Source organism: Natator depressus, chromosome 2 (assembly GCF_965152275.1).
Source record: "Natator depressus isolate rNatDep1 chromosome 2, rNatDep2.hap1, whole genome shotgun sequence".
Taxonomy (NCBI): Eukaryota; Metazoa; Chordata; order Testudines; family Cheloniidae; genus Natator; species Natator depressus.
This window is the reverse complement of record NC_134235.1, coordinates 101,960,189-101,985,331: the sequence shown is the minus strand read 5'-3', so window position 1 is coordinate 101,985,331 and position 25,143 is coordinate 101,960,189. Positions and strand designations below refer to the sequence as shown.

The 25,143-nt window shown below is 40.8% G+C and overlaps 1 protein-coding gene across 1 annotated transcript in view; it reads right to left on the bottom strand.

Annotated features, from left to right (window-relative positions):
* Positions 1 to 14,747: 14,747 nt before the first annotated feature.
* The window catches only part of CTDP1 (CTD phosphatase subunit 1), a 168,657-nt gene continuing 158,261 nt past the window's right edge, over positions 14,748 to 25,143 (bottom strand). The window contains exon 13 of the mRNA XM_074944744.1: positions 14,748 to 15,756. Coding sequence (XP_074800845.1) covers positions 15,615 to 15,756 — 142 coding nt within the window. The 3' untranslated portion in view covers positions 14,748 to 15,614. The remainder of the gene's footprint in view (positions 15,757 to 25,143) is intronic.

Sequence of the window (25,143 nt, the reverse complement as noted above, 5' to 3'; positions counted from 1 at the left end):
AACACTGCCTATGCACAGTGAGGTTCCCTTGTGAGCAGAGAGAGTGAGAATCCTTGGATTCAAGGACAGGGTGGAGAAAGTGTACAAACAATCTGGACATTTTCTTTCCCACTCATTATTCAGTGTCAAGGAAAGGGAAGCTTTATTGTGGAGTGCCAGAGAAAAATTCGGAGAGACTGAGTTAAATTCTGAAAACATTCATTCACCCAAGCACATGTTGAGCCCTACAAAGACCGAGTACATTCATTTAATTAAAAACAATGAACTTACCAAGGCCATTTAAAGTGGCGCTAAGTGACACACACATTCAATACTTTTGTCCTAACGGGCCATATATTTCCATTGTGATAGGTCTGAGCAGAAAATGCAAAAAGCTTGCCTAATGTCTCACCGTGCTCTGCAGAAGTACCAGCACTTGGTCTGATGGCGACATGAGGAGATTGATGTATACAGGCTTTTGCTGCTGACAAATGATCAATAGGGATGATGGGTTTTATTTTAGCATGAGCAGCTTGTGAAAGAGTGATGCCGTCCAAAATCTGACAGGCGAGGCAGACAAACATTCTTGGCAACTTAGAACTGCCGAGCTGATTCAATTCAGGGGGAGTGAAGCAGACTTGGCCTCTCTCAGGATCATGAATTTGGTTAATATTGCTTCATCCAAAAAGGGACTTCGGTGCTGCAGTGCCTCACTTTTAGGTGCCTAGAAAAATCAAAGGAACAACACTGCGACCCACAAGGCCAAGTTAGGCTCCTAGGCTCCTCATACAATGAATGGGGAGAGAGAGGAATGTGATCCACAAAGCCAGCTCTCTAGGCAGGGAGCTGCCTAAGCTCATAGGTGCCAAATCCGTGGCTGCTCGGGGGCTTGAGCACCCACAGGGAAAAAATGGTGGGTGCTGAGCACCCACCAGCAGCCATCCTATCAGCTTCTCCCTTCCCCCAGCATCTCCTGCCAATCAGCAGGCCCCGCTGATCAGCGCTTCCCCCTCCCTCCCACCTGCTGCAATCAGGTAAGTCCACCTAGACTGAGGCAAAAGTGCACATTCCCAGAGGCAGAAATATAGGGCCTGGGAACTTTTACTGTAATAAAGTAGGTGCTGTGTGAATTTATGTGGTTACTGGGATAGGTAGCAGCCAAACGAGAATTTTGTGGATTGCAGCGGTGCCTGAAAATGGGACTTAGGTGCCTAGGTACCTTTGTGGATGAGAGACATGGTCACTCGTTTTTTCCCCAAGAATCAATGTTGGGAATACGTCTAAAGGAGAACTGAAGATATCCCCCTTTGGCACAAGTAATATAGAGTTTGACACAAAATGATAAGTCTTCTGTAGAATTCTGCATAGTGGTTAAAAAAAATCAGAGAAAATGTATGAAGCACCGTTAAAGTTACAGGATTTTGCAGTAATTTCTCTAGATCCCTATTGGTCATTTCTATTAAGTTCATCTCCTATTTTATAGGACTTTTCCATAAGGGATCATTTTACTGTGGGGCTACAGTGGGATGGCATACTTTAGAATTCAATGAAAAAACGGTTTATAGAAAAAAAATTAAATACTTGAATCTAACTGGAATATGATCTTCAAAGACAGCTAATAAGGGGAAATGACTCATCAGAAATTCCTTTTGTATTGCCTTTGCCCACATTATGAACTGAGAGAGGCCAGGACAGTCAGTGAACAACCACATGCCTGGAGAAGGGCTTACTTCACCATGCTTCTTATAGGACTTTTCTACTCCTTGAAGAGTGGACCTGGACATATTCTAAATGTAGCTGTCCGGGCTGCAAAGGTGTCCCCAAAATGCTCTCTCTGACCAGTCAGTAATAGTTTGATGGCAGCTTTGCCTGTATGGCAGCCTTCAAATCTCACCCAACTGTTTAACTGTTCTAAATTCTTGGGACTGAATTGTAATACGTGCTTATCATCTACTGAGTGAAGAGCTCTTCCTTGTGAGGAAACAGAATCAGAACAGACAGTGGAAAGAACAATGGGTTCATCACATTAGGAACATTTTCTGTCATCTCTGGCTGGCTGGGAGACTACATCCTAACTTGGCACAAGATGCCTCATTAATACAGCAGCATACTCTGTATGGGCAGGAAAGCTATAGGCCTGAGAGAACTACAACTGATACAGAATGAGGCACTGCATCTCCTCAGCAACAAAGATTAATGATGCAAGCACATCAGACCTGTCCTCTGTTCCCTACACATGGACCCTGTCAAATAGTGTGTCAAATTGAAGCTCCTAGGCTCATTAAAAGACTTGAAATGATCTGGGCCCTGGATGCTTAAAAGATCACCTCACATCCTGGGATGAACCAGGACCACAGTTATCAACTCTGCTCCTCTAGCATGAGAAAAGCTCTGTCTACTGAAAAGTGATGCTCCATTGTGCAGAAGACAGAGCTTTCTCAAGGACTGGTGAAATCTGTGAAATCCACTTCTGTTATACCGCGGACCTCACCATTTTACATTCCAAGTGCAAGGCACACTTCTACCTTGCTTTCCCAAATGAAAGCTTATAATGGTTAGCAGGGCCGGCTCTAGGCACCAGCAAAACAAGCAGGTGCTTGGGACGGCACATTTCCAGGGGTGGCATTCTGGCGCCGGTCATAGTGCCCCTAGAAACGTGACCCCACCGCACCAGCTCGCCTCCGCTCCTCCTCCGCCTGCTTCCTGGAGCGTGTCACTGCTGCTCCACTTCTCCCTCCTCCCTCCCAGGCTTGCCGCATGCCAAACAGCTGTTTGGCGCGGCAAGCCTGGGAGGGAGGGAGAAGACTAGCGGTGGCACGCTTGGGGGAGGCGGTGGTGGTGGAGCGGGGGCGAGCTGGGGTGGGCAGCAGTTCCTCTATTCCTCCCCCCCCGCTCACCTCCGCTCCACCTGCTCCCCTGAACGCACTGCCTCTCCCTCGCCTGACTTTTTACACATCTTAAGACATCCAACCTTTTCTCCAATATTTATACATGCAATGAGGACCATACAAATTCAACAATTGTTTATCCTTAACCGGATCAGGTACTTTTCCCAATTCATGCTTTGTAATGGCTGAGTCACTATGTCGAAGACATATTCTCCAAATGCAGAACAAATTATTTCTTTTTCCATATAATGATTTTTGGCCTGATCATTATGGACAGCAATTAATTCATTAATGTTAATCTGGGTTTCACTAAACCATGTGGCAATTTCACACATACTAAAAACGGTAAATCTTTCTTCCCGAGCCAACCCATCTATATGCTGTAAAATTGGGTTAACTACTTTGTTGCCTTCTTGTTGCAATGCATAATTAACATTTTTTAAAATTCTTTCCACATCCACACTGTTCCAAATAGACATTCTTGTGCTACACAAACTTGAAACAAGATATCATTGTCTACTTCAAACTATAGAAACAATAGTCTGTGAAGATACTCCTTTTCAGGTTGCATCTGAAAATCTGCCTGAAGTCCAAGAGCAATGTTCTGGTTGCAGAGTATGTTTCTTCTGCCTTTTCCAGATGTGGTTCAGTTTCTGAAACTGGAGGATGTAAATTAGATTAGGATTACTCAGAAGAAAGAGGCAGAAGGAGTTACACACTCAAGCAGAATCTGAATACAGTAGAACTACATAATCTTTCAACAGTGTGTATCTCCTTTGCCACTTAGTTAAACACTGTTCTAAGGCACAAGCAACAGTAGCCAATTCAGCATACTGAGCTGAAGGAGGAGTACATGCATGGCTTATTTCCGAGGACTCATCACCTGTTCCCTGAGGAGGTACTAGATGTATCCCAAATCCAGTGTGCAGTTTCGCTCAGTGATAACAGCTAGAGCCATCAACAAAAATATTTAAGCATTTTGAAAACTCAGTCTCTTTGGGGCATGGTTCAAATATAGGCTCAACTGAACATTCAGATTGCTAATAGCGCACACATGTGGCTCTCCCTCCTACAGCAAACTTACTGGCAAAGGAGAGGGAACTTGCACCAGTTCCACTTTGATGTCCTTTCCTATCGAAAGAGGGGACCAATGGGCCAATTGTGCACTGGACACCTGTCCATCCTTTACCCTGTCAGATACCAAAAATTTTACTGGGGTATAAGATAAGTGCAGTACAATAGGGCTCAAACCAATTAAAAAGGTGAAATGCTGAATTGCCCAACTTTTAGCTAACAAATATTTCTCACACTCCTGAACAGATATCAAGCATCTAGGAGCATAGCTTATAGGCTGAAGTACTCCCTGAAGTTCTTGAGACACTACTATGCCAATAGTTGTGTCGTTAACACCTATACGTAAGTGATAGAGCTTAGGTGGGTCTGGTCTAATTAACACTGGAGCAGAGGACTTCTTTAGGGCTGCCACTGCTTGCATGTTCCTTGGTCTATGCCCAAGAAACACATTTCCTAAGTAACTGATACAACGGACATGCCAAAGTGGCAGAATTTGGTATGCAATCTTGATGATAAACCAGTAAACTTCAAAAATGCTCTTAGGGCTTTGACATAAGTGGGTAGTGGGAGTGTGCATATGGCAGTCACCTTTTATCATTCTGGAGTGCATTCAAATCTGGACAGCATGAATCCCAGGAAGACAACATTTCTGGAGGTAAGCTGACATCTTGGGGTTGCACTTTAAATCCTGCTCTTTGGAGAACTTGCAACAGCGCTTCCAGCATTATCACATGATTCTCATTGGTCTTGTAGCCAAACAGATGTCACCTATGTATTAAAAAAAGCTGAAGGTTTAGAAGACCCATGCAATAATCTTTTAAACGTTGCCCATGGAAAATTGCAGGTGTGCAATGGAATCTTTTGGAGAGCCAATTCCAAGTGAATTTCTCCTTCTCAAACACGGAAGCAAATTAATATTGACACTCTGTGGCCAAGGGAATGGACCAAAAGCCACACGAGAGGTCCAGAGTGGAAAACCAAATTGATTCTGGGCCAAATGCTTTCAGCATGCTTGGCATTGTTGCTACAGTAGCAGCACACTCAGGAATGTTTTTATTAAGTTGCCAGAAGCCTGTTACAAGGAACCAGGAGCCATCAGACTTTCTTACCAACCATAAAGGAAAATTACAACTTGAATGACATTTCCTGATAACCCCTTGACTCAACAAGGATATACAATTTTCCTCAAATCTGATATAGCTTCTCTAGGAATGTCCTATAGCTTTTGAGAAGGAAGATCTTCTGTAATAAAGAGTTGTGTGTCCATACACCCACAGTCATGTCTGTGTGTAGTAAAAGCCACCACAGTTTGCTGTACAACTGGCTGTAAAATGTCCTCAAACACCGGGTCATTATATTCCACATTGAGGTCACAAGAGGCTGGTGTAGAAACCATAGCAGCAGCATGTATTCTGGAACCACCAAGGGGTTCTTTTCCTAACTTTGTTACTGTTTCACAAATCAATTTCTTGATCAAATCTAAAATTAATTCACGCTTCACCAGAAAATCTGCTCCCAACAGATTGCCTGGTTCTGGTACCTTGGCCAGAGCAAACACACGAGTCCTGCATAAGTCCCCTGTGTGGACTATCAATGAGTGTCACAGCCTTGTTTTAACAGGCTGTTTTGTGAAAGTCTCAAGATGCATGACTCCTCTCCCTGCCAAAGGAGAGGTGGCTTGATCTGGATCATATACTGTAGATACACCTGCACCCATATCACTTTATTCTGCAATCCTTTTGAGATCTGATACAGTTGGTATCCCTGCTCTGTCTGTACCTAAGGAGACCCGTATGCGACACGGTGGGGCCTGTTGGCTCAATTGTGAATGACTATACTCTCCCACCTGACCTGGTTTCTGGAGAGAGGGGCCTGATCAACTGGTCCAGAAAACCAGGTATCACATTCCATCAGAGAGGAGGCAACTACCCTTCTTCAATAGGATCTAGTTACCTGTCTGACCACTTCAGTTCCTTCCCTTAGGCTACAATTCATTCAGCGAATTTCTGCCATCATGCCTTCCCATTGGTTTGATGAATCAGATTGGGCGGAGGCTCCTGGGCTTCACCCAGCCTCCTCATGAAGTGGTTGAGGAGGGAGTTGTGAAGGGTAAGTGCATAGAGGTCCATAGGACCGACTGGGCCCATAAAAGGGTTTCTGTGCTCTCAGCTCCTGGTTTTTAAACCTGGGCAAGGGCCCACATGGAGGCTAACTGGGAGCATTCCCTCTTGTCTGACATTAAAAGGGCTCTAACCTCCACACCACTGGGTGAGGTTTGGTTGCAGGGGTACAACTGGGTCCTTCAGGTTGGACAATTCCTCCTGCAGCTATAGGGAAGTTTATGACCTGACCCCTTCTCAACTACTGTGTCAGCAGCTTTGTTTATCAACTCCAACACCTGGGTTTCTGTTGATCCCTTGTTCATATGAAAATCCATCTTCTTTTTAATAGCAGGCAAACCATTATTAATTAATAAATCCACATACTGAGGACAACCAATGTCTCCATGAATGTCAATGCCATCACAGGCTGTGGCTAATCCTTCATGATAGGCATAAGGAGACTCATCCTTTTTGTTTAACATTTGCTAACTGTGCAATTCCTGCCTGTCCTGCAAATAAAATCGCTTCCAACTTAGCCAGTGTCTGAGCAAAACCCTGAGCTCCTGACTGAAAGTCTGATGGGAGAGTTTATCCTGAAGAAGGATCCACTGGCATTTGTAAACTCTTTAAACTAACCCTATAATCCAGTGGAAACATTTGACTATTACTCTCAATTCCTATAGCATGCAAACCAATTAGATCACCCTTCTTTAATTGACCAACGTTTTTAGCTACCAAGTCCAATGTTTTAACACCCACTACTGCCACAGGGCAAGGTCCCCCATTTGGTTCCTCTGACTCTTCACCCTCTTCTGAGTTACAAGGATCTGTTATTAAGTCACCGTTGGAGAGGGGTGGGTGGATGGTAGGCTAGAGAGCTGAAGATTAGTATAGCCTGAAAGTCCCCCAGCCAGTGTTTCCTCTAATTTTTTACGTCCATGTGTGGAATGAATTTTGTTATGTGCACTAATATGGAGATGATGTGTGGTGGGGGTGGGGCTGAGGGTTTCAGAGAGCGGGAGGGATCTCAGGGCTGGGGCAGAGGGTTGGCTTGGGGCCAGGGATGAGGGTATTGGGGTGAGGGAGAGGGCTTAGGGTTAGAGCAGAGGGTTGGGTTGTGGGGAGGATGAGGGTTCTAGCTGGGGGTGCAGGCTCTGGGGATGAGGGGTTCAGGGTGCAGGAGGGGGGTTCAGGCCTGGGGCAAAGGATTGGGTGCAGGGGGTGAGGGCTCCGGCTAGGGGTGAAGGCTCTGGGGTGGGGCCGGGGGTGAGGGGTTTGGAGTGTGGGAGGGGGCTCAGGGCTGGGGTGCAAGCTGTGCAGTGGGGCTGAGGGGTTTGGGGTGCAGGCTGCCCCAAGACTGCAGTGGGGAGCGAGGACTTTTTTCAGCAGTGTCTAGAATCTCAAGATGAAAGAGGAAGGCATATCTGAGATTCCTGCCGCTCCTTCAACAAAACCAACGCTCTTATGGTTTGAACTGCTCTCTGTGCCAGAGACTGCTTGCTCTCTCAGTCTTTGAGCTCTGGATCCTTTTAGTATTCCACTATACTCTTGACCTTCTTCCTCCTCTGGCTCCAGTCCTGGGGAAACCATAGACAGATCTAGTTTCTCCAGGGGCATATTGGCTATTAGAGAAAAACATCCCTTGGAAGCTGAATATCAGCCTTCATCTCCCAAAACATCAAATCATCAGAGCGTCTGTTCTAAAATCCTGATTCCCTTCACATAAAACAGCACAAAGCTCAGCCAACTCACTCTGTGTAGCTGTGCTACAAATCTCTAAAGTTCTGGAGCAAGATCACAAAATTCCTCAAACTTACTGCTCCATAGCTTTTTCCTTCCATAGCTGGGCATGGATCTGGAAATGGAGGGCAAGCCTTCTAAGATGCCAGTTTCTAATCCGAGCCTTTTCAAAATCATGACACCCTAGCAGTAAGATTCACCAGTGCTTGTACATGGCACTTTGCTTGGTCTGTAATATCTTTATCCTCTATTACAGCTAATTCATGTTTCTCTACCTGTTGTCAAAATTTTATTTTTAATACATTGCATGCAATAAATGAACAATCCATTGCCACTCCCTTTAACTTTCAGCTCTTACGCTGCTTATCATTAGCTTTGTACTCAATGAATACACAAACCCAAAAGGATCTGGCTGGTCTGCTGCATTCACCATGATCTCCAGACACCCCCCGCTCCCACATGACTGGCAAGGTAAGATTTTTTTTAAAGTCACCAAAATTGCTTGTTCCCTCTGGAACCCGGACATGGTAAACCTCTAAGTGTCCTTTCCTAGGGCTTCTGTACCACTAGTTTCTGAGGAGGTGTTCCTCACTCAGTACAGTTACTAGTGTAAATATTAACTCATATCAAAGTTTATATATCAGCAACCTGACTCAGTTTCCCCAACATCCTTATTTGAAACTTAGGCCCCTCTTTGGACCAGAATCAATATAAGGTGGAGGCTACGTTCATTCTTTTCGCTTACTTGAATCAAGAATAGGTGCTCGGTCAGCTTTCAAATACTCTTCTGAAGGTCTGTGGTCTCTTTGGACCAGAATCAATACAGGTGGAGGTAGATGCCCATTCACCTCCCACACTCCTCTTCAGTACTAGAATCAAAGGTAGGTGCACGGTCATCTCCTCTCTTTCGGGTATGCTACCACCTGGCAGTCCCCGAGGAATGTTATGTCTCTGGCCAGTCACTACGGCCTTTACGACTATGGGAAGATGCTGGACCCAACCGTCAGATGCTTGTTGATATCTCAGGGTACCCAGATGGTCTCAGATTTATGTCCTTGAGCCAGTACTGGGTTTCTACAGCCTCCAGTACCAACAAAAAACATTAAATCATATACTTAAAAATAATTTCCCCTACATACCGCTACAAATGTGTTTAATGCAGCTGCTAGCAAACAGAAGGCACTCTGGATTGATAAGCAGTGCTCTGTTTGCAAAACAAACCCACCGACTGTTTCAAAACACTTTGCAGCTGGGTGCAGAATGTATCAAGGATTCTATGAGAAGTGTGAGTTTGCTCTCTGGAGCTTTCTGGACTTTCTCACTCTGCAGTGAACCCCCATATCACACAACAGGCACCCCACAGTCCTGCTGTGGTCACCAACCTGTAACTTTGATGTGTTCTCAGTTAATTGTATAAAGATAAGAAATAGACCCAAACTGAACTCTTTAAGGTTTAAGCCTCTTGGGCAGTTACAGATCATTTAATTTAGCGGAGGACTGTGAATGACACAATGAATAACGGAATTAAAGACTTTATTTAAAATAAAATAGTTAAAGCAAACGGGCATTACAATATATCCACACACTGCATTTAAATGCACATTCCAAGATGAACTGGTGCATTCAGGTGTGATCAGTCCCTGGATGAGAATGGGTATATAATGCTGCCTCTAATGGTACCTGGATGGTAGGTGAATACACTACTCTGAAGTTAGTGAACTATCCTTTTTATAATCAATTATAAAACACCCCTTAATTAATTAATCCATATCTACATTTCTGCTACCATATTTAATCTTCCATACTCTAAAACCCAATATCTTCTACTACTTTATTGTCCATTAATATAAAAACTCATTCTAATTACCATTTGCATCAATGCAAATTCTGCAGTTACTGATATTCCAAAACATCCAAACATTCCCCTACAAGACCTGCTAAAACCAGTTGACACAAAAACACATTTCCTACACGGCCCAAGGTTATGCCATGTGTCATTTCTATTGATATCTCTTAGTCACCCATGCTAATATCCTTAGCTTTAGCTAATTTGAAGTCTAAACTTTAGGCCTAAAGGCCTGTTCCCTACTTACACTTCAGCAAGCATTTGCCTTAAGCACTGAAGCAAGCATTACCTTATAGGCTGTAGCTGAAAGGGAGCCCAATGTGCATCTGTATTGATGAGAATAGAAAGAGGTGAGCAGGATGAAGAAAAGTTCGTTAAAGCATATGGGAATCGGGATCAACAGAGAAAGGAGAACAAGACTGACAGAAGAAAGTTCCCCCAAGTGACAGGAGTGTGTACAGCATGGCTAGAGGCAAAGAATGGGATACGCCCAAGGGACCAGGGCCAGATAAGCTGTGAAGTGACCCAACAGGTGGAGAATGGAACTGACTTGGCAAATGAGGAAGACAGGATATGGGAGACTACACAGAGGGGGCAGGGGAATTGAAATCATGCACTTTTTGTGTGCAAGAAACTGCACACATCTGTTATTGCTTTCAGTTTTCTCACTGAAATACCAGACAGCAATTAGATATAATATACTTTACATTTTTATTTTGCCTGTTTACCTGGTTTAGCTACAAGTGACTATTTCTATATTTAAAAAAATCTATATTTAAAAAAATCTGCTTTTTAGTATTTCTATTTCAGGTATTTTATAAAAATAAGTGTTTACATTTTTATACTTTAACTGCTTCATAAATATTAATATAATTGTTATCGGATAAGCGTGATTTAATAGTTTATGGGAAATTTGAGATTCTTCATCTGCAGATTGGTTCCATGCAACACTTGGGGAGTTGCCAGGACCATGCCACCTATGCACAAAACCTGCTAGCAGAAGTATTTGTATACTTGGAGCCTTTCAGCTCAGTCTCCGATCATTGACTAAGAACCCCTTCCAGCGACTCCTGAATGGAAGAATGCCTGGGCATCACTTGGTATCTTTATTATGATACCACAGGTCTCATGAGGTGTCTACACATAAAAATGTGAAGGCATGTCACGGTTCTATTAAAAAATAAGAATGGGTTTTATTAAGCACTGCTTGAGAAAAGGAGGAAAAATGGAGTACAGCTACAGATCTTACAATGAACAAAATTGCTCCTCTCTTTTCGGTTTCCGGCAAAGTTGTTAGAACACGAGAAAGTGGTCTCCTCTGGAGGGTTAGAGAAGTGACCTAAGTCAAATTGAGAGTTTAACGGGGCAGCATGTACTGTATCCTCATTCTGTGGCCATTTCCATGCCTAGTACCATTAGTCAAAGCAGCACTGCATGGTCAGTTTAACTCAGATGATCTAAGTGGGATTCTGCTTTTTACATTAGCACTAAGGGTTCCTTCCTGGCAGCAGGTTATTGTTGAGGATCTAATGCACAGAAATAGGTCAAGCAGATAGCTTGTTTTTCCGAAACAAAGATTTGCCCTATGGATGTGAAATTACATTTGGAACAGTAAGCCAAGGCATATAGGTCATTTGTATAGGAGTTTTAGAAGCCATGTCATAAAGCACATTTGTAACCTGGGTAAGATACTTGTATCTTGAAGAAAAAAAAAGGCAGAAGTTAGTGGTAGCAAATGACAGCTTCATACATCTAGTGCCTTCGTACCAACAGTTTAGCTAGGACATTTTTTTTGTGCCCTCTTGAAATTTCAGTTACAATCACAAAATAAATTTGGTGACTGGCTTACAAGAAACAGCTCTCCGAATGACAGCGAGATTCTGCTTTAAGACAAAAGCAAGATTAATCTCTCTTGGCTTTCTCAGAGATAGGCAATAGATTGGTACGTTCTGAAAACTCACTGGTAGCCACGGGTCCTGAAAAATATTTATGCTATTATTGTATTATAGCTATCTGAATGCATTATGTTAAAGAACAAAATATTCTGTGAAATACTTAGTCTTTTTTTAATTTGCAGAACTGTCTGGCTTTGACTTCCCCAGCATTGGGGTCTAGGCATGTACTTGGTAGGAGTAAGTTTTGCAGTGCTAGCTCTAGGCTCTTCCAAATCCTGTACCCGACAATGGAAGCTGATCTTAACATAGGTGCAGGTTTCACTAGTTGATGAAGGCTCCTACTTCAATGTTTGCATGGGACTCCATATGATCTTGGGCCTGACTGAAGCTTGGTCATTTGTAAGATACTTGCTTAGACATTCACTGTTGGTTAATCCAAAAGTAGTGATCATAAATAAAATAAGGAATGGGAAGAGAAAATATATCTTTCATTTCTATATAGCATTCCTCACCCAAAGAGCTTTTCAACTTTACATCTACAGGAATCACTCCACCCATCACTGAAATGCAGCTACCTTAGAGTGCAACTCAGCATCCATGTAAAAGTTTTCACCAAAATGACATAACATTGCTTCAATGCTATTTGACAGGCACCACACAAAACCCCCTAAGATACGTAGGACATTCATAGAACATTTTTAAAATTGTGTCACTAAAATAACCTGACTGCTGTTGACTGGATCTTTACATCATCACTTCACATTCAGAGTTGGCTCTAAAATAGCACTCTACATTACAACCAGAAAAGAGCAAGAGTGATTATCCTTTGTGAGTCATCTAACTGAAGTTTATGTGTGTGATACCTGTGAGTTCTCCTACTAATCTCAAAACCCCAACAGCATTCAGTTAATGGCACTTGCTGAACTTGAGAGGCCATTCAATGGTAAAGCCGACATTCCATCCTTAAGAAAAACCGTTGGGTTTCAAAAGGTAACTTATTTATTTATGGCATAAAGATACAGGGAATATACTCTAAAAAGATGAAGTTCTGCTTAATCACAAGAGAACCTCATCTAGTACCTGAACAGGTTGCACAATGAAAGCTACATAAAACTTTTTGACTACTATTTGACTTCCCATTTTGTTGACAGATTAATTGGTAAGTATTTCTAGATGCCCTTTTACAATCTGACTTGGAGTAGCATTCAGTGTACTCAGAGAGCATTTCAGTGGATAGGTCATTTTAGGCTTGGGCTGTATGAGGGATTGTATGATTGTCCGTTTCTCAGAATGAGGATATTTTAAATGGTCAGAAGTTACTAATGAATCAAATGTTTTCCACAAAAACTCCTGGTTAAGAAAAATATTTTTTGGTGCTCCCCATTAGGAATACCGTCCTTGCATCTTGCTGTGGAAACGTAAGGCAAATGGAACTTGCAATCCCCCAAATGGTTCTATCCCACTTCGTCTCTGATGTGCTCCCCCAAAGAACGGATATTGGCATGGTTCAAAAAGTAAAAGCTAGAGCGGGCTTGATTGGAGCACCTAATGATCACTTCCCTTCAGATTCTATTTTCATTCATCTATTTCCTATCCAAAGCCATTATATCAATGTTCTCAATTCCCTCGTTACACATTAGCTCATCACTAAGACAGTGGCTACTCTGTCTGGGGTCTGTCAGAACAGCTTGAATTGTGCTATTCTCATAGAGGAGACATTTTCTTAATTATTTTATGGAACAAAAACATTGAGTTCTGCTAAATTTCAGCTTTACTGGAATGGTAAGGTTTTAAATTCTATTTTGGCGATTAGCCTCATGTCCTTTATTGATATTTGCTCATGAAGAGTTCTAAGGCCCCTAGAGGTCAGCAAACAAACATTCTGAAAACCAAGCAACAGGGAAATGGGGCTGACTGGAAGGAGAAGTCTATGAAAGGTTCTCACTTCCTCTCCAACAGCTGTCTGCAGAATGAAAAAGATTGAGACTCACTGCTCTAAGGGATCATAGACAATTCAATATCTGGTGGTGATAAGATGGGGAAATATTTCCCAGATATATTACTTAGTTCAGAAAAAGGATGGAAATCAAGAGTGGAGGTTCCTAATCTGAAGGAAATGTAGCTCCCAAAATGCAGGGAGCCAGCTTTTAAAAAAATGAGGTGGGGGGGGAGGGGGGCAGGAATTCTTAGTTTTTATTAAAATAGCCCTGAACTGTGTTTCAAGTAGATCTTTTCTAGTGCCACTTTCCTGCCTCTTCAGTCCCTTCAGTGACGTTACCTTTGCTGTAGAAGCATGGCAGAACAATGCATGGTAATGGAGATTTTACTCCCGTGCTGCAGCAACCACAGTACAGCAAACTCTTAAGCAATCTCAGTGATGCTTAATCCATAAGAACAAACTGGCAATCTGCTCTGGAGCTGATGCAAAATCAATACAATGTGTATAATTAATTAGCACAATTCTCCCTTCACAATGACCTAATATATCAATTCAGTTACATACTCAGTATTTAAAAATTTAAAGACCGAAACCCAAGCCATATACATTAGAAGTCAGAACTGGTTTGGTTTACTAGTCTGATAAGTATCAATACACTTCTCAGTCTGAAACCCAATAGCAGTAAGGGACCTAAAAATGAACAGAAGAATCAAAATGTTATTTCATACTAACACAATTCCCACCAATGACCCACGGTGTGTTTTAAACATCCACTATATATATAATTTTACATGGGAAGAAATGTGTTTCATCTGACATCAGAAAAAATTAGCTTTAGCATTTTAGCTCTTTCCCTCCTCTGCAAATACTATTCAACATGCCTGGGCCTTCTATATTTTAATGGCAGTAAATATTTATATTATCTGAATCTTTTCCACAACGTGCATAATTTTATACAGTATTTATGCATCTTATAAAAATACTGAAAATATTTGAAAAAAGTAATAAAAAGAATGCTCTTTTAGATAATCAAAATACAGATCTTCTGGTCAAATTATTTTGTAACTGTTCTATGTTAGCTTGGATAATGAGCACACTGTAAACTTGGACATTTGAGTATCTATCTAAAAACTAAAGTTTTGCTGTTGCTTCAGAGGATATTCACAATTTTCACAGAGAATAATGCAAAGGTGAGTAGTTTCTTGTGTGATGGAAGCAGGTGAAATATAGTCATTGATTTTTGCAACCCATGAAATGAAAACAGAATTTACAAAATGGATTTTTATTAAATGAAAGAAAATCTGTTTTGTGGGTCAAATATGAAATAGAATATACAAAAACTTTACATCAGATCTCCCAAAGAAATAAAATCCTATCTAGAATAAAGCAGCACGCATTTCTTCCAAGAACACAAATGGGTGAATAAGCTCCTTATGGCAGTACAGGATCACACAGTATGCTGTGCTAAAATTCCAGGTTACAGAGAAGCAAAGTTAAAAATCTAAGTGGTCTCCCTAAAGAGCCTGCTAGTCCACAAAGTAACTTAAGAGCATGAAATTCAGTCATTTTGTATTCTCTTAGAAGCCAGTAACAGGTAGGTCAAGTGCAGAGTTCACAACGCTTGCATATTACATTCTCAGTTTCTATACAAATATAAATTGTTTTTTATTTTAAAAATTCGTTTATATTTGATAGTATTTAATTGCGGAAAAAAGTACGACCAGATCATCAGGTTCCTGCTGTATTATTCAAGCAATTCCATCCTCTTTGCGGCCTCCTTTCCTTTGAAGCCGGTTACCCAAAACCATACCTTGAGATATTTAAAAAAGTTACTGTATGTTAAATCATAAACCTTTGTACTACTGTCCTGGTGGTATATGAAGGTTCTACAGAGCTCATAACACGTCTTTGGCATAGTACACTAAGTCCCCCTTTAATACTTTTCCTTTTAAAAAAGCATATTTTCCTTTAGTAAAACACCTTAAAAACATCTATTTCTGATTTTGTAAAATAATGTGTCACCTCTTGTGTTGCTTTGCAAAATATACACACACATTTTGGAAAAACCTCAAGTACTGACATAAGGGGCTCATTTGAAATCAGATCTGTTACAAGCAGTAAAACAGTTACAAATCTCCTCTCATAAGAATGTCACATGAAGTCATTCAATTCAGCTTCAAGTGCTGCTGCCATTTCATCTGCCTCTGAACTGCTCCCCTCCTCATCTTCGTTGCTGGACTCTTTACTGGATTCACTGGCAGCATCATCTTCATCCAGTTTACGCTTGTGACCCCTGTAAGCGTGGACAAAGAAAATACAAGAACACGATGATCTACTTGCCCATAACAATGGAAAACAGGCAGCTTAAGGTTTTTGAAGCTGTTATCAGATCTAGGCAAAAGATAAAACACCTGTTTCCTAACAAACAGAACTAGATCACAAACATTTGGTCTTGTAACCACTATTCTATACTGTAAACCTTGATACTGTACACCTAGCTACTGTTAATTTATTATTCCTACTTTCTGAGCAACTAACAAATCAAAGTTTAAAGGACCAACTGAAAAAGTTGTTTTAATTTCCTTCCTTTCCTAGTCATGAAGGAAAAAAGTTTTTTCCCTATAATTTAAATACCAGCAATAAAATATTACTAAGGCAAATTTTCCAGGTAAGTTTTGGGTCTATCTTTTTGTCAAAATGAAATTCAAACTGAAAAGCAAAAATATTAACGAGGAGGCAAAAATAAATGAAATGCTGCTATATTAGCTGGTGCCTCATAGGAAATACAGAGCAATAGGTACAGATAAAAATAGCAAAGAACAAAACTGGAAATGAGAAGAATTTGAACTAAGATTAGAGACCTTACAAAACAATGAAGAACACCAGCAAAGCCAACAGTTTTATTGTATTTGATAATGTCCTGTAAACGTCTAGTCTAAACTAATTAGAAATAAGCCCCAAAAGGATGATCCCCTTTAAAATTTCTGAGAGGGGATTGCAAGCCTGCATCTTCAGTTCTACTTCTGTTCGTAAAATGAAATGGGCCTGTTTTCCTGATCTTATTCAGGTACAGCTTAAAGAATGATGATGGAAACCTTGAAAGGTCAGATTTTGCCATTTTTGTCCAAAAACTCGTAAGATTTTGATGAGGTAGTTCAATTTAACACTCAAACACTAAACCCTTGTCAGTCTCCTTAGCTCAGTTCTCATATAATGTACAGTACATGCATGAGATAGCATGAGGAGTAAGATAAGTTAACTTCTTCATGAGAACCCAAACCCAAAAACGTGACTGAATCAAAGGGAGCAAATAGCTGTAAAGAGAAGACTCAACCAATCCCCCCAAACAAAAGCTACCTTAAAAATAATAAATGACTTTTTTGTATCCTATATATAAAACCTGGGATACTAAACAGAAGGCATATATCTTTGGACAGAGAAAGCAAAGGCCTGTTAATGACAATTCACTAGATAGGAGCAGTTCACCACTTCAGTGTCCTTTAGTAGACTCCTTTGGAGTAGCCAAAAAACCAGAGCACAATTCAAACCATTATAACTTTTCATTTTCCACCCTGTTGGGAGGAGCAGTACTTTTGAGCAAGAACACCAAGTCTGGGATGGAGAGAACTACCTTGGAACTGAATTTTCAGGATTGGCAAGGCTAGAAGTCTTTTGGGACTGGCTATGGCTATATCCAGCAGAAGGAGAATCTTCACATTCTTTGGCCATTAATAGTATCACTGAACTCTAAAACTCTCCTAAGCTTTGCGAGGGGTCCTTTCTATAACTGTCATTAGAAGGTAGGCATGCATGAACTGTTCCTACTCGTTAGCCAAAGGGAGAACATACAAACTGCCACTGGATCTTTTTTCTCCTGTGCACAAGACAGGCAGCTCCTTCTTGTGGGGAAGTAATCCACCTTGATTTCCCTGAGTCAAGGAAAAACCTGCTTTGCCAGTTTCTTGTTTACAGAGAACAGCTGAGAATACCTTCAAGAGATTCTCCGTCTACAAGAGAGTTATATTTTCTAGCAAGGCATGGAGCTGTCAAGAGGCGTCTTTCTGCATATTGGCCAATTTATAAATTTGTGTGTTTCCCCACAAAAGGGTTGACCATGTTCCTCTTTTATGTAACAGCCAACTGCTTGTTTTGTCTGTTTGGATTAATACTGCTAGACTGCAAATTTTTGAGTCTCCAAAGAATTAAGCACAGTCTTTATAGGAGGTTGAAATGCATCCTAGAGAATCATGTTCCTGGGTGTGAAAGCTCACCAAGGAAGCTCTTACACATCAACTGTGATACATCCATAATCAAAAGTATTTGGTTCTGAGGTCCACTTCTCTTGCCAAGAAGGAATTTGAGTCCATATAGATTACCCTCAGATGGCCACACCAGCAAAGGATAAAGCTGTGTACGCTTTAGTATGTCTGGGCTTCAATGTATTGGAAATAAAGAACCTTAGAGATGCCATATCCCTGGTGGTAATGTGTACTATCTCATCAATAATCAAGACAGAGATGAACTTTTTTAACCATTAGGTAGGGTAATACTGGCCTGTGCATGTGTCCACAACACATAAAATGGTGAATAACTCTAGTTCAATTAATATTTATCTATTAGCAAAAAGGAAGAGAGACATTTATTCAGAGTGCCCACTGTACCTTCAAGAGTAGAGAGATGTAGTATACTGCAACAAGTACACTTTGAAAAACAATATTCTGAACTGTGCATTCCAAAAACATATAGATATGAACAGACCGGGATATGAGCTTGTAAGCCTGTCAGAGATCCAGAGCAATGAAATTAGTATAATTTTTTTTGAGCAATTCAATGTATTCTTCCTTTGGAAAGAAGCTTCAGAAGTTCTCTGAAGTCCAGATCCTTTGATATGATGGAGTCTGTATATGAGATGTTGGTAACCTTTTAACTCCTCTTCCTTACCTTTTTTCAAGGAGGACGACAAGATAGGCTCACCTCAAATCCCAAAATAAAAACCTTAAGGGAAGTGGAGTGGGTTGTGTTACCTTATTTGTGCCTTGATCTTATACCAGTAGGACCAAAACACCTTTCCCCAGAAACACTGCTGGTGCATCACTGCCTGTTACCTCACTCTTCTTTTGGGGAATGGGGCGTGGTGGTGATAATGGCACATGGAGGAATCCTGAGTTTTGAGGTTCAATTTTGGACCAAAACTCCAAATAAGGCTAAATGAAATGAGGTGAAAAGCTTTGCCCAGGACTGATCTGAATGCATCATTCTTGTAAATAACCCTGACCTTTTTGGGGGTGGGGGAAGGAGGGTATTGCAGTACCCTGGATACAGACTCACGCATAGTAAAAAAGGATTTCTCAGATGTATTAATCACCTCTACACAGCATTTATTAGCATACAATTAAGATGAGAAGCACTGTGACTAAAACTGCCCAATAGATACCTTTGAACATTTCCATTAAAAACTGTATAAAAACATGTGCAGGCAGGGTTTTGCTTGCTCACTGATTTCAGCCTTTGAAGATACAGCTCTCTTTTGGTCATTACAGGTATCTATTAGTTGAGCAAAATGACTTGTAGAATTAGCTGTTTTTTGACACAATTCTATTCTACAAATTAATTTTCATGATGCTTTAAGGGATACTGCTGACATATTTCTTTCCCCCCCACTCGGTTGTACTGAACTGAGCCCTTGGAAACGTGGAAGATTAAATGCAATATATCCTGTCAGTTCTTATTCTGATGAAAAAAAGATAGAATGACAGCTCCACTCAGATGAATTTAGATTCGAAAACTTTCTAACTCACTGAAAAGAAACCTCCAAGCCAACTATCAGTCTTCTGCTACAATGTAGGGAAATTCACTGAGAATATGTTTGTTCTCATTAAGACAAACACCTTTGACAAATTTGTGCTCTATAAACAGTACCTTTACAGCCATTCAAAAGCATTTAAATTAGTATTATGAAATCAAGCCAGAGCTAGTTTGGGTAGAGGAAAAGGGGCATCGATAAAATAATGTATTTTATATTTGTAAATTTAGACAATAGATATAACATTACTTGAATAATTTATAACCCTAAGAGAAAAGCAGCACATTCCCATGATGGCATAAAACAATCTGTTAACAAGCAGTTTGTAATGTATATTTTCCTCATGAATTCATGTCCACTCCTTGTTATTTCCAGATTCTATGCATTGCACTTTAAATGGAAGGTTTTTTAATTTCCTCTTAATGATAAAGAGAATGTATCAGCCTTATGCGTGCAGGGAATACAACTAACTTGCCTTTTAAAGGTAACTTCTGTTTACTGTTAAACAATATGGAAGCATCAAATAAGAAAAACAAAAACACTGACAGCCATAAACCATCTTGAACACTCATTTTTAAAGTAATCGTCAATAAATATTTACTTAGCTAAGATTAACTGATTACTGAATTTTTCCTTTAAACTCCAAATATTGACACAAAAATGAGTTTCAATAAAAAGTAAACTTCTAAAACTGCACAAATTCACTCCCCCACCCAGTAACTTCTAAAACTGGTTATATATTTATATGTAGTCTCATTTTAAAAAAATAAAAATAAGGCTGCTCTCTGTGTGGATCACACAAAAGCCCACAGTTTAAATGGATTAAGCCTTCAACAAGAATCAGTACGGGCATTGCCAGCAGATCGAGGGACGTGATCGTTTCCCTCTATTCGACACTGGTGAGGCCTCATCTGGAGTACTGTGTCCAGTTTTGGGCCCCACACTACAAGAAGGATGTGGAAAAATTGGAAAGCGTCCAGCGGAGGGCAAGAAAAATGATTAGGGGACTGGAACACATGACTTATCAGGAGAGGCTGAGGGAACTGGGATTGTTTAGTCTGCAGAAGATAAGAATGAGGGGGGATTTGATAGCTGCTCTCAACTACCTGAAAGTAGCTTCCAAAGAGGATGGATCTAGACTGTTCTCAGTGGTACCAGATGACAGAAGAAGGAGTAATGGTCTCAAGTTGCAGTGGGGGAGGTTTAAGTTCGATATTACAAAAAAATTTTCACTAGGAGGGTGGTGAAGCACTGGAATGGGTTACCTAGGGAGGTGGTGGAATCTCCTTCCTTTGAGGTTTTTAAGGTCAGGCTTGACAAAGCCCTGGTTGGGATGATTTAGTCGGGGATTGGTCCTGCTTTGAGCAGGGGGTTGGACTTCTGAGGTCCCTTCTAACCCTGATATTCTATGACTACTGAAAGCATGTGGTGAGAAAATTTTGCTTTGAATCTAACAGAGTTTGTTAAATTAAGCATCAGTAAGCATTTCTGATTATGCCTCATTAATTGTATTCACATAAAACTCTCTCTCTTTGTAGTTAATACACTTGTTTTATCTAATCTAGTGTGTTTAAGATGAAGTGTCTGAATAACTATTTAAAATAATGAGCTGGCATATTATTCCCCTAAAGGAATAATTGGACTTAATATATTTGTACTGTCGAGAAAATGGCTGGGCACTACAGGACATACATTTCTGGAGGAAGATCTGGGACTGGGTGTGTGTTGGGGTTACCCTGCAGCATAACCAAGGCTAGTAAAAGCTAAGGTGTGGCTGGCTGGCTGCAGCACACAAACATAAGATTTACATGCTGGAGGCTGTTTGTGAACAGTCCAGGTTGGAGGCTACAGCAGCAAGGCATTGTAAAGGGCACCCCATGTTACAGGGTAGGGGTGACATAGCTAATCATTAGTCTGGAGTATAGCCCAGGTATGTCACACTCTTGTTTAAGGAAAAAAGTTTTTTAGGTTATGCTAATGCAAACATAACTATGACAAGCTCAGTCTTATTCTTGTTCATATTTAGATGCAAAACAGAAGTTCTGTGCTTCAGAATGGTTCTGCAGCTGTGGAACTGAAATCCATGTACTTTCCTCTTCACGGTCAGCTGTGTAATGGCTATGGTTAGTTCTCATGCCGTCTCTTGGACAGTTTAGAGGCCACTGAATATGTTATGTTCTGCCCTGAGCCAAATCTGGCGGGTTACAGGATAGGATGCCTGGTCTCTGTCAATGCTGTCCAACCATTGTGTTTTTAGGTCTTTGGGCAGGAGGGGTCTTTTCCATCCTACTTTTACTTGGTCAAAGTCGAAGATGGTTCTCACAAGGAACTTGGTAGGCATTCAGAGCAGATAACCATAGCACTTCATCGGAGCTGTAGCTCACGAAAGCTCATGCTCAAATAAATTGGTTAGTCTCTAAGGTGCCACAAGTACTCCTTTTCTTTTTGCGAATACAGACTAACACGGCTGTTACTCTGAAACCCGACTATTCTATTGTTTACCAGCAGCCACAGAAATCTTGTAAGGAGCTGCACAAGCCCAAACAGAACAATAGGCTGACAGCTCTGAAGTGGAGTTGGCAGCTGGGCTGCAGGTCTCCAATACACCCCTACGCAACCAGGAAACGGAGGGAAAATGGCCAAGTCCCTTAGCCCAGAAGAGAACACTGCCCTCTGTGGCAGCTCCATAGGAATTACTGCAATCAGAACTACAGTAGTCTCTGAGAGGTCTTGAAAGGGCAATTTAAAGGCTTGGTAGGGAGAAATTAATTTGAATGAGTTCACTGCCCCCCTTCATGGGTTATAAAGGTCCAGACCGTAGGCAACAGAGCAGATTTACAGCAGTCCTTTCTGTCACCAGATTAGTTTGCCTGGTATGAAGCTCCCGTATGTGGTAGTCAGAGGCTTCTCTGCCTCTCACTGCCATGTCACAGAGTCATGGGCTCAGCCCTTAATAATTTTGAAAGACACTGAACTGATATCCTCCATACAGTACATCCTTGGACAGGCACAGTACAGGCAACAGCAGTGCAAGATTCCCCACACTGCCCCAATCATGATTCTGAATTCTAATCTGGAAAGGCCACCTAAATCTCTATGTCCACACAGTCTATAGCCTTCAAATTGAATCTGTGCACAAGAGAGAGAATAGCAATGGTAAGCTTTGTAATATGATACCCAGTGCACCAGGAAAATGACTGAAGGCTTGTAGACACAGTTCTTTAGTCTGCACCACAGGGATGTAAATTTAAGTCTGCATTAGTGTGTCATATGCTAATTAGCCTGTGTGGACCCTGCTGGCGCGCACTAAAAATTCTTTAGTGCACATTAATGTAGCCTTCCTTCACACAGTACTATGTTAATGCTCACTACTCACTGGGGAACACTAAAGCATGCATAAGCAGGATTCACACAGGCCAGTTAGTGAACACCACACTAGCTAGGAATAAAATGTACACCCCTCTGGTGTGGACTAAAGCACCATGTGAACAAGCCATGTATGAAAACAACTCATTTAGATAGCCCAGTCCTCATGCAGTAACATTTACCCTACAATCACTACTGAGCTGGCATGAATTAGAACAGATAAACTAGAAAAGACCTTATTCTGTATCATAGTACAAATCCCCCACAGCCTAACACTTGGCTAATTGGATTAAAACTAATGAAGCACAGAGGCTTGAAAGGGATGTTGGCTGTACATGTTCTGGGTATTAACAGTTTTTTGATTATATTTTTTTAAAGACAAATTACATAATTAGCTACCAACCAGATATGCTGAAGTTTTCAATTATATTTTCCTGACATAAGATAAGTGACACCACCTTTCATGTATATTTAATGCAATTTTAGCTGCTAATCTACAACGTCAACAAAGGCATGATACCATTCAATTAAAAGAAAAAACTCTGAACTTGTCACTTTTTTCCTCTTAAGCTCAACGAACAATTCCTGCAGGACTGGAGAATGATATCTAAGAAAAACACACTGAGAATATTTACTGTATACTACTAGGCCTGGCAGAATTTGATTTTTTTTTTTATAATATCAGTGAATAATATTGGTTTATTTTTAAGCAGTTATTTCAATTTATCAATTTTAAAATTTCAGTTGTGCATAATTATGGGGCGGGGGTGGGGTCAGACAATAACTATTTAATGACACTAGAGATTGAGATTCAAAAAGTTAAATTATCAACATCACATGTCAAAATATGCAAAGTAAATATCCTTAAATCAAACACTAATAGATTCTCAAGCAGCATTTTTCTTATTTTGCCCATCTGTAAATTTCAATCATCAATGGAACTATTTTTCATCGGTTTGTGTATGGCAAGGTTAGATCTTTGCTATTAAGTCTCTTACTGTTCTGCATGTTTTTAATTTTAATGAATTTTAGAGGAAAAAGTCCTGGTAGAAACACACTAATTTTAATTGACTGATAGTATCTGTTTTTAAGTAGCATGACAGCCAAATGTGAGCAAACTAACTCTCTCAGGTAGCTGCACTTAAAACGGTTACAGCCAATATGCTTGCTTTGAAATTGAGAAGAAATCTTAGACATATGCATTTAATAGTGAGAAGTGTAAGGTTAGACATTTAGGGATTAATAAGAATTTTAGTTATAAGCTGGGGACGGATCAATTAGAAGTAACGGAGGAGGAGAAGGACCTTGGAGTATTGGTTGATCATAGGATGACTGTGAGCCGCCAATGTGATATGGCCGTGAAAAAAGCTAATGCGGTCTTGGGACGCATCAGGCGAGGTATTTCCAGTAGAGATAAGGAGGTTTTAGTACCATTATACAAGGCACTGGTGAGATCTCACCTGGAATACTGTGTGCAGTTCTGGTCTCCCATGTTTAAGAAGGATCAATTCAAACTGGAACAGGTACAGAGAAGGGCTACTAGGATGATCCGAGGAATAGAAAACCTGTCTTATGAAAGGTTTCAGAGTAACAGCCATATTAGTCTGTATTCGCAAAAAGAAAAGGAGTACTTGTGGCACCTTAGAGACTAACCAATTTATTTGAGCATAAGCTTTCGTGAGCTACAGCTCACTTCACTCAAGGAGCTTTGCTTGTTTAGTCTAACCAAAAGAAGGTTGAGGGGAGATATGATTGCTCTCTATAAATATATCAGAGGGATAAATACCATGGAGGGAGAGGAATTATTTAAGCTCAGTACCAATGTGGACACAAGAACAAATGGATATAAACTGGTCATTGGGAAGTTTAGACTTGAAATTAGATGAAGGTTTCTAACCATCAGAGGACTGAAGTTTTGGAATAGCCTTCCAAGGGAAGCAGTGGGCAAGAGACCTATCTGGCTTTAAGATTAGACTAGATAAGTTTATGGACGAGATGGTATGATGGGATAACATGATTTTGGCAATTAATTGATCTTTAACTATTCATGGTAAATAGGCCCAATGGTCTGTGATGGGATGTTAGATGGGGTGGGATCTGAGTTACTAAAGAGAATTCTTTCCTGGGTGTCTGGCCAGTGAATCTTGCCCATATGCTCAGGGTTTAGCTGATCGCCATATTTGGGGTCGGGAAGCAATTTTCCTCCAGGGCAGATTGGAAGAGGCCCTGGAGGTTTTTCGCCTTCCTCTGTAGCATGGGGCACGAGTCACTTGCTGGAGGATTCTCTGCTCCTTGAAGTCTTTAAACCACGATTTGAGGACTTCCATAGCTCAGACATAGGTGAGAAGTTTTTCGCAGGAGTGGGTGAGTGAGATTCTGTGGCCTGCGTTGTGCAGGAGGTCGGACTAGATCATCATAATGGTCCCTTCTGACCTTAATATCTATGAATCTTTAACACTAAAAAAAATTATGAATACTGAAAGGTTTGTAATGTATGATTTTAATAAACAG